At 41.6% G+C, this 15392-nt stretch overlaps 1 protein-coding gene across 1 annotated transcript in view; it reads right to left on the bottom strand.

Annotated features, from left to right (window-relative positions):
• Positions 1-14788, bottom strand: part of ZNRF2 (zinc and ring finger 2) — a gene marked incomplete at its 5' end in the record, with an annotated part of 56449 nt that extends 41661 nt beyond the window's left edge. The window contains one exon of the mRNA XM_082312774.1: positions 14314-14788. Within this exon, the coding sequence (XP_082168900.1) occupies positions 14314-14788 (475 nt within the window). The remainder of the gene's footprint in view (positions 1-14313) is intronic.
• Between the last annotated feature and the right edge of the window lie 604 nt (positions 14789-15392).

The following is a 15392-nucleotide window of genomic DNA, read 5'->3' as shown; positions in this document are numbered from 1 at the left end:
CCCCATCCCTGGAGGTATTTAAAAGATGGGTAGACGTGGTGCTTGAGGACATGGTTTAGTGGTGGACTTGGCAGTGATAGGTTAACGGTTGGACTCGATGATCTTAAGGGTCTTTTCCAACCTTAACGATTCTATGATTCTAAGTTTACTAGCTAACCAAATAGTAATATCAGATAACTCTCTACATAAGTCTATTTTTAATGAATACTGCTATCAATCTATCCTCCTGAATCTGGCTAGGCGGACAGTCACTGACAGAAAGAGCAACTTACGGTTTTTTTTTAAGACAGTTATTTTATTGTTAAATCTTGTCTGCCTCATTACCACCCTAGTCCTTTTTTGTCAGACACATCTAGCAAATTAGAGCTTTCCACAAGCCTAATTCAAAGCAAGTGGATATAAAAATTGAGAGATACTAAACCGTAACAGTGCAATAAATGCCCTTTCAGTTACACTTCAAGGCTATATACATTGTTGAAATTATATCTAATAGCTAGAAAGAGTCAAGTACAATTAAAAAGGAAAAAAGAGCCCTTGGCATTTGTAATGAAGAAAGAACTACCCATTAATAAAAAAATGCATCGATTGCAAATTTCTGCATTCAAAATTGGGAATCAGTTGTGAAACAGTAAGGGTAATTTGCTTATTAGGAAATTTTCCAATGGTAGGATTAGTTGTCAAAATAAAATACCGAAGGAATAAGATGGTTTTCCATTAAGAAATTAAGAAAGAACAGATAAACATCATCTGCTCGGAATGGGCTAAACCCAACTGATCCTGCATTCCAGTGGCAGGAAGGAACTGTTAACCTCAAGGCCCCTTCAAGTGCTATGATCATCAACAAAGATACTTTCACCCACACATCACTCATTAGAATTAAATCTGTTGTTGTAACCCCTTTTGTGTAAACTTTTGGGGAAAAAGATATTGTATGCCTACTAACCTAAAAATAATAATGAAAACTCATTTATAATGTCGAGAGCAAGGCCCACTGTTTTCCAGCACACTGTGTGAGAAAGGAAAATGCAATGTTTAAGTACTGCATGCAACAATGACTGACTGTAATAGCTGACAAAGTGTCTTTCCTCTATACTTACCCCTCTATGGACGTGTACTTGTGGTGATATTCCTAACCCTCAGTTACAGGGTTCAGTTGTCATAGCATTCACTGATTTTCATGGTTAAGAAAGCACCATTAAAATTAGCTTGCAGTTTAGGAATTTCTGCAAAGGACTATGAATCTAACAATTTAAAGATGTGAATACTGAGATTATGGAAAGAGCTCCGTTCCTTCAGCTGAGGGAGGAATTCTTGTCAGTTACATATGACAATTTCTGACAAATGGGATTATGCTCTTCAAGGCAGATTTGAGTTTACCAAAGAGTTCTGCACATGCAAGACTCACTGATTTGAGTAAAGCTGTTCTCAGTGTTTTAGCTGTACCAGTAGCTTAAAAACATTGTACCTAGTACATTTATCATCACTGCCTGAAGGAGCACAAGGCTAAATATGTCAGAGAGAAACTACAATAGGGAAAATGCAAGAAAAACAAGGTACTGACTTGAGGCTTTTCTTTCCTATTTCTATATAAAATTTTACATATCTGAAATTGAATTACAAGTGTGGAATTTTGTAAATTTACAAATCTGTAAAGCATAAACAGAAAACTGATAGGATTAGAATTTAATATGTTGACATTTAAGTTCCAGGCTTTCATGCCTTGTGCTATATGTACAGCTCATTTGCCTGGTTAGATCTTTGAGGAAGCAAGTTTAATCAGTTTTAACTTGTGTGCACTTCAAAACACTGCTAATGAAAAGAAAAAAGTTACATCACAATTTTCAAGTTTGGGGAAATGCAAGTTATAAAAACTAGAGATAAGAAAATACCTAAAAATAGATACCCTAAAATAAAGAATATCATCACAATGGCTTCTGTTCCCTTTGATATAGAACTAATTATCAATTTCAGTGTGTTTCTCTTCAGCGTTACTCCTCCATTAACACTACAGATGTAACTATTGCTACATAAAACTAGGATAACTAAGCTAAAATCCAAATTAAATATGATACCCAAAATTATGTCCTTCTAAGAAAAAAAGAAAAAAGTCCTAAACTAAGACACCTTTTTTTTAAAAAAAAAAAAAAAAAAAAAAACAGGAATATTTTTAAGATCCAGCTAAATCAGTATTTCTGCAGATTTTTGTTTTTAATAGCACTTCAGTTACTAATACAGGAGTTGCGAGTAAGATGACTCATCCACACAGAAAACAGCAAGAGAAAAGGAAGAAAAAAGGAGAATCTCTCAATAAGCTTTAGTGTGTCACAACATCACAGTTTAAAATATTGGAAAACAACTGTATCAGCACACATATCCATGCACCCTGATTCCCTCTAAGTAAGAGAAACATAACGAACACCACCATTCCACACAGAATTTTCCTTCTCCTCTCTCTTGCTTACAAATTCGGCCTTTTTTTCAAAGAATTTCCTTTGAGATTAACATTTCCTGGGGTGCTTACGTTTTTCGCTCATTTTAATTCTGCATCTTTATGGATAGCGTCAGGCCTGCCACATGTTCAATACAAACATTTGTTTTTAAATGTATTTCAATGAACGTTTGCATGCTACAGCTAACAAAGTTTTACAATTAAGAATAGGCTGCCATGGGACACAGATGTTAAACAGCCCAGAAACAGTCCAAATCCATCATGGGAAAAGGAAGAAAAATAAGAGTCCCTAGAGGTGCATCTTATAATTTGTATTTTGCAGCACTTCATAAAATGCAGAACATTTTACAAATATTACAGCTAAATAAAAGTAGAGACGTTTGATTACTTGCAAGCATTTAAGAACCTTCCTCATGTTGACAAATTATGCGTCACTTTTGCATACTTAACCTGCAAGCTAAGGTATTTGTTGAGCAAAACAAGGGGCAAACCAGAATAATCCCCAAATTGATATCATCTCATCTAGACTAGAATACCTCCAGGTCTCCCATTCTCAGCTCATTATAATATCAGAGCTGTAGCTAGAGTAATTTCCATTATTAAAAGGCAGTATAGCTACATTAGCCCAGCACCCTGTTTCTCAGCATAGTTAGCAATCCAGACACACCACCAAACCAACAACATGGCTGCATAGCTTTTCAGACTCAAATAGCCAACAACATTCAAAGCCATGCTACATCCTCATTCAACACCACACCACACCTGCCATTTTCTTTAGTGAACTAATGAACAATTGGTATAATGGCAGAGATGGAAGGAACAACCTGTGGATAGCAAAATACAAGAACCACCTCCCTAGTACTCCTCAACAGAGATCCACTTCATTTTTGGATGCTTTTGGCTACTTCTAGCTTTGCTGCTAAGTACATGTTTTTCATCAATAAAATACAAAATCTGTATGCCAGTATTTTCATCAGTAAATTAAAATTCAGGTAAAATGGAGGTCAATGTCAATGGAGGTCAATGACCCACTATTAAATATCAGGCAACAGCCATACACAAGGATGTATTTTGCAGAGAAAGACTGCCATGTCTCTTCCAACAAATATAAGGCAAGTCATACTTAGCATTGATAAAGACTGTTTAGAGTATAATTTTTTCCAAGAATTGAAAGAAATTACAGAAATTAATTCCTACTGACTTTTCTAGCACTACTAAAAGCAAGGACTGCAGCAGAGGTCCTGGGAATTTTTTGCTCTGTCACTTAATAATAAAGTCAAATATTTAACAAGTTTTTTAAAAAATTATTTAGCCAGTGGTCAAAACTACCCTGATCAAAGATTACAGCTAGCAATCCCTAAAAGAGAATCAATGCTGGCCAGAATTTAAAAACTAGAATGCTTTTGACAACCACTCCATGACCTCAAGTTCCAGGACAGAATAAACTTGCCTTATCTGTGTGGATAGAAACAATCAATCTCAACACTGCTGTCATCCCAAGCGGTCTTCATAAAGGTTAGTTCTAGTCCACTTTTCACAAATCAACAGCTTTCTCCAATATGTTAAACTGTTTAACATCAAGAAGTGACATTATCTGAGCTTAAAACTCTTCTGAGTATTTCTTCTGAATAAAACTTTAAAGCAAAATGTACAATCATCAAATGCATTTAAAAGGTTGATTGCCTGCACACCTGTAGAGGGTAGTCCCATATATCCACCCAGCCCACTAGAAGGAACTCTTGCTCTCCAGCTCCAAACATGTTCATAACTTCCTTTGGACTTCATCAGCTGAATGCAACTGCGTGCTCTACAACTGGAGAGGCACAGTGGAGACACAAAGGAGAATAACCTGGGCTGAACACGTCATCTCCCATGCTTGCGAAACATAAAACACATTATTTGTGTTACCCTTCTTATTTCTTTTGTTTGCAGCAGAACTAGTCCCACATTTGCAAGGAACATTTCCTCCACTCCCTAGCTGTATGCTGTCACTGGATCTTTGTCTTATCAAGTGCGTGAAAATGAAAGTTTATTTTAGCAGGCAGTTTATTATGCTAGCAATGGAATCTGTATTTCCTCCAAACTGGAAGCTATAAGTGTCGTATTTTACTTCAAAAGCATTTTAAACACATTGGTTTTTCACATCCATCGTTACAAAGAAGCCCAGTATCATCTGTCTTTGAAAACGTTATCACTTACAAAACATACAAATTCACGAATACAGGATATTCAGATATAAACTAATCCAAGGCTGAGCTGTAGCAAACATGCAATTAAAGCTAACTGAAGTGTAATACAGTTCAGTCCTTAAGAAGTGAGGCGATGCCTGTACACTTGTCATCTAGTATCTAAATGTTAGTCATCTAGTATCCAAATGTTAGGACAGCTGAATTAGATATTCAAAGGGTGTTTCTTTGATAGCATGCAGCCCTTTTACACGTGAATTTCATGCTGTTTTCATTCCCGTGCTGTTCCAGTAGACCATTCCTCTTCAGCCAGCAACAGCCTTATGGCTCTATTGCATGGGTGGCGCAGGTATTTTATTTCTTTACACAGCACTTTAAAAATATGGAAGTAGTTTTACAATTACGTTTTATTATTTTGGAATTGTAGTTTGTTAATAGATTCATAGAGCTTTAACAAAGAAGTGGGGTCTTTTTGTTTTGAACTCAGACAAACAATCGACTTCTCATATATTTAGTACTACTCCCAATATAGAAAGAAAACAAGTATCTATCCACACTGATCTGACTACCATTAACAACTATACCCATATGGATAAGGGGGTTAAAAAACAAACCAACACACTCAAAACAACCCTAATTGACCATTAAGGTTGCAAAATCACTACACTGAAAAATTAAAAAACTCTAGAAGAATGTTGCATGGGTAACCCTGTATTTGGGCACTTCACACCTGAACTCAGTAATACTACCTTTCAGAACACTTCATCAAAATCACCTCTGAAGATGAATCATGCTTATCCAGTTTAAGAGACTATAGGAGCCCTGAGCCACTTGCTGGACAAGCATAATATGCCTTTCAACATTCAGAATGCAAGTGTGTGATTTTAAACTCATTCTTCCCAAAGGACAGCAAAACACCCAAGAAAATGGACAGCAAATCCTCAAGCCTGGTATCTTAGGCTATTTCAGTCATCCTTGCTTTAGGCTACTCTAGTCGTCCTTGCTGATGCAGCAAAGACAATGAGAAGAAAGAGGACTGCCTCATGGTGAAAGCAGTTAAATGACCATAGAGAACTGCATTTTACCGTTGTCACTGTTCTTTATATTCTGGAGATCGTCCACCATTATCTCTCTGAAATTTGCTTAACTGATGATGCTCTGCTCTATCTGGTACGGCCACAGCATTTTCTCAAGACAGGCAAGATTTTTTCCCCATACTGGAACTTCCATCCATATTCATGCTCAAGAATCAAGGAGGAGTGATGTTCTTCAGTCCACAAGAAGTAAAACTCCTGATAGCTGCAGGAAGTCAGGATTCAAAAGCGGCATGATTTTCAGGGAACTACCTAGGATTCTTGGCAGGGAGACTGTTTATTTTGTAAGTTTCTTGAAAAACTATCACCAGATTGGTCCAGATTTCATTATAAAAGAAAATTTTTTTAAGATTCTCAAAATACTGTCTATGTGTTCAGGCAATCTGCAGAAAGCACTTCTAAGCAGACCTTTCTTTTGCTGCATATGGAAAACTTCACCAGTTTTAAATTTCTTTCATCAAGGCCACATCTGTTTGTGTAGACTATGAGAGTTTTTATTTTAGCAGTACAGAAGAACTGCATTTAGGTTTCACTCAGTGCAATTCAGCAAGAACCCATCCTTCAATTTTGTGTCAAATTCAATACTCAAAGACAGATGCATCTGTATTTTAATGACATGGATCCCTCCCCTTTTTGCATTGAGTCCTAATAATTTCAAAAATGTAGTAAGTGCCTTAACTATATTTCAACTCAAGCAACTGTATATACACCTATACTTTATGAAAAAAAATTCCAGGACAGTCGTAACTAAAGCTTCATTTTTCCCCACAGAATAGCCTTTAGGCATGTTCAGGCAATGTGCTGGTACTGACATAACACAGTAATTTACTGGCATTGATAATACTCCAGATGCTCAACTAACCTCTCACATCTAAAAACTCCAATTTTTAAAACTGCAGTGAAATCGCTGTATAAATCAATCTGACATAGGGACTAATTATGGTAGCCCGACTAGGAAGTGTTCTGGAACTGCACTAGTTTTTAAAGCCATTTACAGTTAAAATGTCGCTAAATAATTGCTTTATATAAATGACACTTCATATGGAAAGCCAAATAAATAGTAACAGCTCTTTTTTTCTTGCCATTATTCTTAGGTGAATTTATTATAAGTTACTAGAAGACACGCAAAGTGCACGCCAGATGAGAACTCTATTTATAGCACGCTAAGTCAGTCAGCAAACAGAATCTACTAAAAATATCCACAACGGTATGCAGCACACCCACCCTTTGGGGACTATTCACAGGCTGTGGTGGTCTGATTTTTAGACAGAGCAGACAAGGAAGGAGAAAACACCCAGGTAGGTCAGTTTGTAAAGACGACGAAGAGTAATGGAGTCGGATCCCATACAACACTTTGTATTCTGTTTGGCAGGCAGTCAGACATCCCGAGCCCTACGAGATTTTCCTGTGTGTTTCCTGATCTCTCCGGGCCAATACTATGCAATTTCCATGCAGGGAACAGAAACGTGCGCCGAGTCAAAGTGAGGACCAGCCCCATTCTTACTATGGCTTACCCTCCCATTTTTGCAAGCGTCAGGAATTTGAAGCCTATCAAACAACAGATGCCAGAGAGCTCTGGATGTGCACTGAGACATCCTCATGAAAGGCACGATCATTTACAATGGAAATGTGGCCTTGGGAACACGGGCACTTGTTTAGGAAATATCTAACCAGAGGGTAGACAGCAAAAACACTTTCCTGGATGCCTGTGAAGTGCTGTTCTGGTTCTACTCAGGTAATCATGGATTTTTTTGGGTTTGGTTGGTTTTGGGTTTTTTTTTTTTTGGTTTTTGGGGGTTTTTTGTTTGTTTTGTTTGTTTGTTTGTTTTTTCCACAAATTTTCTTTTCTTTTGATTTATAAGATGCATGTCCTTAAAAATATTCCAAAATAAAAATTCAGAGCACTCCAAGGTTTCTCACCGTTTCTTTTCACAGGTTAAACATCTGCAAGAACAACATGTTCCATTACCACAGTAAATTAACACAATCTGTAGAAATGACCATACGTCTCTCCTGAAACTAATTAAACCGTTAATGAGCAGCAGACACATTGCAGAAAAATCTTGAAAATAATATAAATTTGGTTCATGCATCTGCAAACAGCAGGGAAAACCTACCTAAAAACCTTCATAACATTATTTAAAACTTAAAAGTTTCATGCAAGGTTAAAACAGCACATCAAGAACATTTACGTGATGAAGTTTTCCATGAGCAGCTGGCAAAAACAGGAGAGGAGAACTTACCCAAACAGATGGGTAGGCAATGTGTTTTAAAAATAGTTTTGAATTTCTAGCAGTGACAAAAGGCTTTCTTCATAAGACAAAGAAATGACTCGGAAGGTTGTTGGAGACTAGTCTGCAATTATGTGAGAGAACATGAGGAAAGGCACACTGTCAGGATATCATGGTTGGATTAGGTATTCAGAAGATATTAAAGAGGAAGGCCTTGTTTGAACTGGCACCGCAAAGGCTCAATCAGGTATTATCGCTGTCTTGATAGCCAAAAGAAATATTTATATATGCCATTACAATTAGACTGTTTCCTTTTCTTCAGACCATTAACTATTTACGTTTCTCCCCTAAATGCAGTACTGAGATTTTTATTATTTGGCTTCTCCTAATCCCTTTTGTTTACCAGGCAGGAGGAAGAGAAGAAAAAGAAGCCCTTCAAAGGTCCTCTATCACTTGCCTCAGTCTTTACTCCAGTGTCCCATGCCCCTGGTCATCACAGAGACCTGGCTCCCTCTTCAACTGAGCGAAACTAAACACAGCTCCCAGGGGCTTCACTATCACTAGCAGAAGATCCAAACAGTGCTCATTTCGTTCTTTTAGCTCGTTTGTCCAAATATGTAACATTTGAGACTAAAACCAGCCTCCTGACTAAGCTGGAGCAGGTAGGAGGTGGTGGTGGACTTTCTTCTTCTTCTTCCTGTCCCCCATCCACTCCTTAGGAGAGTTTACATCTCTGCTGCCAACCAGGAACTGTATGCTGCCCGCTATATGTAAGCGGGAACAGAAGAGCCCACTAAATACAGCAACAGCAAGACCCTGAAAAGGGATCAGATTCCTCAAACCCATCTGTCAGAACAGCTCTTCCGAAACTCCTTATCAACAAGACTTATCCTTGGACTGCTTTCCCAGCACACTGGATTTTTCAATCTGTATTTTGGTTAACGGAATGCTAATACATTTCCAAAACCTCCCATATCTTCAGAGACTGCAGAAGTGACTCTTTTCTCTCACTCTGGAGTCAACTCACAGGTATAACTCAAGAGAAAACGAGGCACACATCTATCTTCCCCCCAGTCTGTAGTTGTTGTGAAGGTGTGCGTATGTGTACAGACATGTTTGTATTTCTCTCAGCTTCCAAGCTGGTCTCCATTTTAACCTTCTTCTACAATCAGCAGACTTCAGCCAGCCTCTCATTGTTATTGCTCTCATTTTTCCAAAGTGGACAAACATGGATATGATTGCGTTTCACTAGTGCAGCCAAGTGAATAGAAACAAATCAAAACACCAGAGCAGAGACAGCCTCTTAGCTTTCACTGTTCTGCACCTTGGAAGATCTATAAACAGCAACAGCAAAACTATCTGAAAATGCACATGGGATTTTTTTGTGTTCACAACAGCAAACAGCAGTGTTATAGCACTAAAAAAAAGGCAGAATTTGTACAGAAAAGTTATAGCTTTTATTAGACTGAATCCTTACACTCTTTCCTCATTCTGAATGGTTAGGAAGTAATTTAGAGAAATATATATTGTACCGAAGATTCACTGGCCTTCCTTGAACATCAAAATAAATTTCCAACTGCCAGGAAGAGAAGGTACGTCAAGCGGTACCAAAGCATACAGGCTGAAACTGCAATAGCAAGTTTCACTGCTCCTAACATAATTCACACACACAGAATACCCCAATAGTCTCATTACAAAGTGCGCTTCCCAACACTTCGCCCAGCTCAGGGGCCAAAGACCTCAGAGCTACAACTTTGGCTGGCAAAATGGGAGCAGCATTGAAGTCTGAAGTGTTTAAGAGTTTCACGATTTCTCAAAGCAATAGTAATTGTGTGATACTGGGAGAGAAGGGCAAGGAAGGACCAAAAGATAGTCGTACTCCCCCAAAAAAGGTGTGAGAAAGATGAAGAGAACCTCAAGAACATATTCAAGTGTACCATGTAACTAAACAGACCAGATAGAAAACAAAACAAGATGCAGCTTTCTAGGCAGTTTAAGAGATGTATAAAAAACTTCTTTTCTGAGACTTCACATCATTCTTCTGCTTCCCACAATCCAACAAGTAATTCAGGTTATAACCTGAGGCTTTCGTGAACTTTCTTTTATAGAATGAAGAAGTCATTCATTACTTCTACCAGCCATTATTACAAACAAGTGCTACTATAACATACCTATAAGGTTCTACCCATACTGTGTTACGTACATTCAGTACCTGGCGATAAATCCTGCGCTGTAAAGTACTTCATAAAAAAGCCTGATCATCATTTGGCTTCAGAAGAATGTAACAAACTTCCTTCTCCTAAAAAAGTTGAACAGATGCAACTTAATCTCCAAATTATTACTCCAAGTCTTGACATAGACCTGAAAGCTGTCAACAGTTGTATCTGACAACACTATATATTTTAAAACCTGTCTATAAATACATCATATAAAATTGTATATGACTGTATATAACACAGTCTGAGATTTTGTATGATACTTGTACATCCTCTGCTCAATCACCTTAAATTTCCAATTCAGTTCTTCATTTAAAAGACTCAAAATGTAACATACCTGCTATCTTCAGTTGAATTTTTACATATTCTTCCCTAAGAGGCTTTTAAAGACAAAAAACCCAAAACATTTAAAGGCTTTATCCTTGTCTTGTAACAACATTCCCAAGAAGAGATTTAAACGTGAACACCAGAAGGATATTTATATTAGGTGTTTTCACCAAGAATTTTCTGTCTTGTGGCCATCCAGAAACAGGATCACAAACAAAGGGGGCTCCAAGGAGCTGTCAACATTTTAAGTGATGGAAGTAACACATCAGCAGTTACCCAAAGCAAAAACTGTCCATTTTTAGCTGAACGAATTGCTGCAAGCATCATTGACAGAAACAAGCTATACTGTAACTACAGCGGTAGCTTTGCTGCAGTGCTTAGAGTCTACACAAAAACACTTGCTGCCTAAAAACACAGTGGAAAAACTAACTGTGGATCTCAAGGCCAACTCTCCCACCAGCTGTTCTTAACAGAGGTTAGAATATTTACTTTGGGGCTGAGAGAGAGGAGAAGTCCCATTCACTGAGGAACAGAGCAGGAAACTACTAGTCAAAATTCCCAGTTACAGTGTTATCACCTTAAAGGAGGCTAGAACTCGGAGCTGTGTTGCAAGAAAGCGCTTGAACGGTCACGTGCAGGTTTGGCCTCTGCATCTGGGAGTGCCATAAGATCTTATGGAATTTGGGTCTCGCTCTGCTTAATGCTCTAAGCCTACTCCAGGAGTGCTCGCAGCACAGAGTTAAACACATATGTATTTTTTGTGAGACCAAGGCCCCAATTATTCAGTGAAATGAACTCTCCCTGAGATGAGACATAAGGTTACATAGCAATATTTACTCCGTTATACTTTGATCATAAAGGATCCTGAGGTCAGACAGGAACATCGGACCCTCACAGTCACGAAAGGCTGCTGTTCGGTTCCTGTTAAAGGAATATAGGAGCTAACTGAGCACGCCTTCCAATGTGTCAACATACGATAACATAATACTTTTTATATTCTCGTTCAAATGGCATATTAACAAGCATAGTATGGATTTAAGTATGTTACATTAGAGAGTTAATATTTATACATTACTTCAGCATGCAAAGCTGCTCAGTAAAAGTGACAATAGAGTGTAATTCACTAATGGTAAATTAATTACAGTAATTTAACAAATGCAACACCCACATGTCACTGATTGATGAAGCCAAGCAGTATGCCTAAAAACATAAGTAGTTGGAGATTCAGTTCAACTTACAGAAGTTATTCTTGTTCTTCTTTTTTATTTTCATTTTCATAGAATTGCTATGCTAATCCTCAAAATTAAATTCAGTAGTTTTCAAGATAAAAAGAAACAATTTGGCTACTTTGCAAGTTACAAAACAAGGGAGGGGACTTCAAGCATGCTTATGATACACAAGATAAATGCCAGATACCACACCTAGACAAGCTTGAGCTAGTTACCATCAGGACAAAAACAACGCTTCAAGTTATTTTTCACCATGCTGATGCTACTAATGTATGACCTCCAGTGGGACTACTCATTCCAAGCATCCAGTTATTACAATGAATCAAGAAAACACAAAGCATGCAACCAAATAAGAATGCCAACATTCAATGGGATGTGGTATAACGTATCACTAATAACACAGAATCTTGAAATTGCAAAAAAGAATAATGTTTCAAGTGAGGCCTTCTTCACAGGTGTTGCAGTATTATGATTAAACAGTTATTCATCCCAATAAGAAATACTAAGATTTTTAGAAGAGAAAAAACAAGTAGATTCATGACCATCTTGTGACCACATAAGGACAGTGTATTTTGAAACTTTCTGCTCAAACCCCTAACATACAGCATTCCTTATTTATTAGTGAGTAGATGAAGAGAGCATACCCCTCCTGGTGCTTTTCCTGCACTGGGAAAAGCAACAAGCTTTGCATCATTTCAGCCTATATCCTCTTTAATATGCCAATTTCAGAGACTCGCAAAAGACAAAATACGGTGTAGTACAGCAATTAGGAGATTATCACGTGCCATAGAAGAGTACGATCAAATTCAGAGTTATTTTGAAGAGACCTTCTTGCACCTGAATAAACAGTTTCCTAGGTTATTGATCCTCATCACTGCATTTACATTTAATCCACTCCCTCCTGGCAACAAGGCAGGTTGCAAGACAATGTTTAAGCAAGGAAGAACAAAAAAAAAAAAAAGTTTTACCTTTGACCAACAACTGGCTACATGTTTTAATGATACCCTTGTGCTTAGCACAAACTGCACAATACTCTGTGATAGGGCATCCTTTCACCACTAAAAGAAACACATGCACCTTCTTCCCCCCCCCCCCAAGCTACTGTGACGGTATAATGAGCAGCCTTGCAACAAAGCACTCCTATTGAGCAGCTCAGTACTATAAGGATAGTTATGTTTTCGTTCTTAAGGACAAATATTCTTTTATTATAATAGGGTTTGACTGCTTTCTGTTAATGTTCAACCACTGCGCTGGAAGGAGGCAGTTTTAGATTTAGGAAGTAACAGCTATGCTGTCTTCAGGTCAACACACCAACACCCTATAGGTGTCAAGCCATGTGACGGAAACCTTGCGCACCCTCTGAGGGTTGGACTGAAGAGAGCCCTGCGGTGGCTATGAACAGGTCACACTACAAAAAAGACGACAACCCAGCCTGCTACAAATAGTATTCACAAATGGATTAACTAGAATGCAAAACTGTGGGAATTTTACATTAGCCTCCTGTTTCCCAAAAGAAAGCTTTTGGGCAAGTGGGTTAGTATTTAGACAGGTTATAATACATATATATGTAGTAAAATTATCAAGAGAATGAATCAATTTAAAAAGTCACCTTGTACCTTAATGTTTGACTTACATAAACAACGACCTCTAGAATAAGCGGTAACTGAAAGTGGTCAGCAACTCTGAAAGCAGTTGGCAACTTACAGGCAGATTTCTAACTTTAAGGTGAAGAACACAAGCAGTAAAATGCAAGTCCTATACCAGCCCTATTCATCTCAGTATCACAGGAGAGACAAAAAGCTATGACAACTTGCTCCACGTTTAATATGCCTCTTAAAGGGCCTCAGCTTCTTGGTTAATTCAGAGTTAGCTGAGTGCTTCTCCTGCCTCAAGAGCACATGTGGCCATCCTCAAGACTATACGGTACCGGTGCTGCAAGCCTGTACTTCAGCTGCAGGGACAGGTATCCGGCTCTACTCATCTCTTGGGGGGAAATAAACAAAGAAACTTACTTTAACTTCTGTTTTTCTTAATCGACTTTCAGAACCGAGAACCCGAGAGTTCAGAAAGAGGAACAACCATCGGCCACATATTAATCAGTACCTAAAGAGGGGTTTGGTCCGATTTTAGAATAAACGGCGGCGACACATGATCCAATTAAATTCTAATTATGTAAGTAGTAGGCAAGAGTATTTACACAGGCACTGATTACAGCTATTAGAGTCTAAAGTCGCCGGCCGGAGCGGCTCTGCTTCCTCTTCGCCGTCCCGCCCGCACCGCCGCGGGGTTCGTTTCATTTTTAACCTCCCCCTTTCACAGCTCTCGTTACAAACAATAGGAGACGCTGGCCTGAAAACCCCGTCTCCAAACCGTGCTTCCCTCCGGCGGGCGCAAGCCCGGGAGAGCCGCCGCTCTCCCCAAAGTGATGATTCATGACCCGTCGCACCTCGGGGCCGGGAGCCGGGGAAAGAACCCCACCACCACCACCACCACCACCACCCCCCAGGCCCCCCCAGCCCCGCAGCAGCGGGAGAGGCAGCTAAACCCTCCCGCCCCGCCCGCTCGGCGGGCTGGCCCTTACCTCCGAACAGGTGCGGCGAGAGGTGAGCGGGCAGCGAGCCGATCACCAGCCGGGGCCCGCCGGAGGAGCCGCCGCCACCGCCCCCCGCCGGCCGCTCCCGGCCGCCCTCCTCCGGGGTGCTGTTGACCGAGTCCTGCGAGCCGTAGGGGCCGCTGCTGTGGGGGATGTTGAAGGCGGACTGCGCGGCCCGGGCCCCGGAGGCGGTGGCCCCCCCTAAGGACCTGCTCCGGGGTGCCGACCCCGCGGCACCCCCCGCCGCCGCCGCCGCCGCCGCTCCTCCTGCCGCCGTCGCGCCGCCGGGAGCGGCATGAGGCGCCGCCGCCAGGTGCGCGTACCGCCCGCCAGCGCCTGCCGAGCGCCCGCCGGTCCCGTTAGCGCCGCCGCTGCTGCTGCTGCTGGAGGAAGGTAAATCCCCGCCCGAGTACGCCCGGGTGCGGCCGTTGGCGGCGGTGGGGCTGCTCTGCTTCGCGCCCATGGTCCCGCCGCCGCCTGGCGCTGCCCGCTGCCCTTCGCCGCCGCCGCCGCCTTCCCCGCGGCGCCCGCGGGTGGTGGGAGTCCGGCCCCGGCGGGGGCGATCCGAGGCACCGGTCGCGCCGGGGAAGGGAGAGAGGACGCGCCGGGGGAGGGGAACGGATCGCTCGGTGGGTCGGTGTCGAGAGGGGAGAGCCGCCCGCCGGGATCCGGCTCAGCTGGCGGCCCCGGCGCGGCCGCTGCTCGCGGGTCTGGGGCGCCACCATGAGCTGCTCGGGACGGTGCTGGCTCCCGCCGCGCTGCCGCTCGGCCCCGCCGCTGCTGCTGCTGCTGCTGCTGCTCTGCCCGCCGCCGTGCCCGCCGCCGCCATCCTCCTCCGCCGCCGAGCCCTGTGGGGGGCAACGGCGGCAGCAGCGCCGCCGAGGCCGCTCGCTCGCCCGCGGCGCGCCGTGCTTGTGCCGAGGGAGGCGGGAGGGGGCGGTCACCCCGGCGCAGCCGCTCCTCTACCGTGTCGCCATACTGGGGGCGGCACCAGCGGGCGGGATGGGGAGCGGTTATGGCGGCAGGGGCCGACGCCTCTCCTTCCCCCCCCTCCGCCCGGCGGGGGA

This window comes from Platalea leucorodia (assembly GCF_965183815.1).
Source record: "Platalea leucorodia genome assembly, chromosome: 1".
NCBI classification, from domain to species: Eukaryota; Metazoa; Chordata; class Aves; order Pelecaniformes; family Threskiornithidae; genus Platalea; species Platalea leucorodia.
This window is presented reverse-complemented; position numbering and strand designations above follow the sequence as displayed.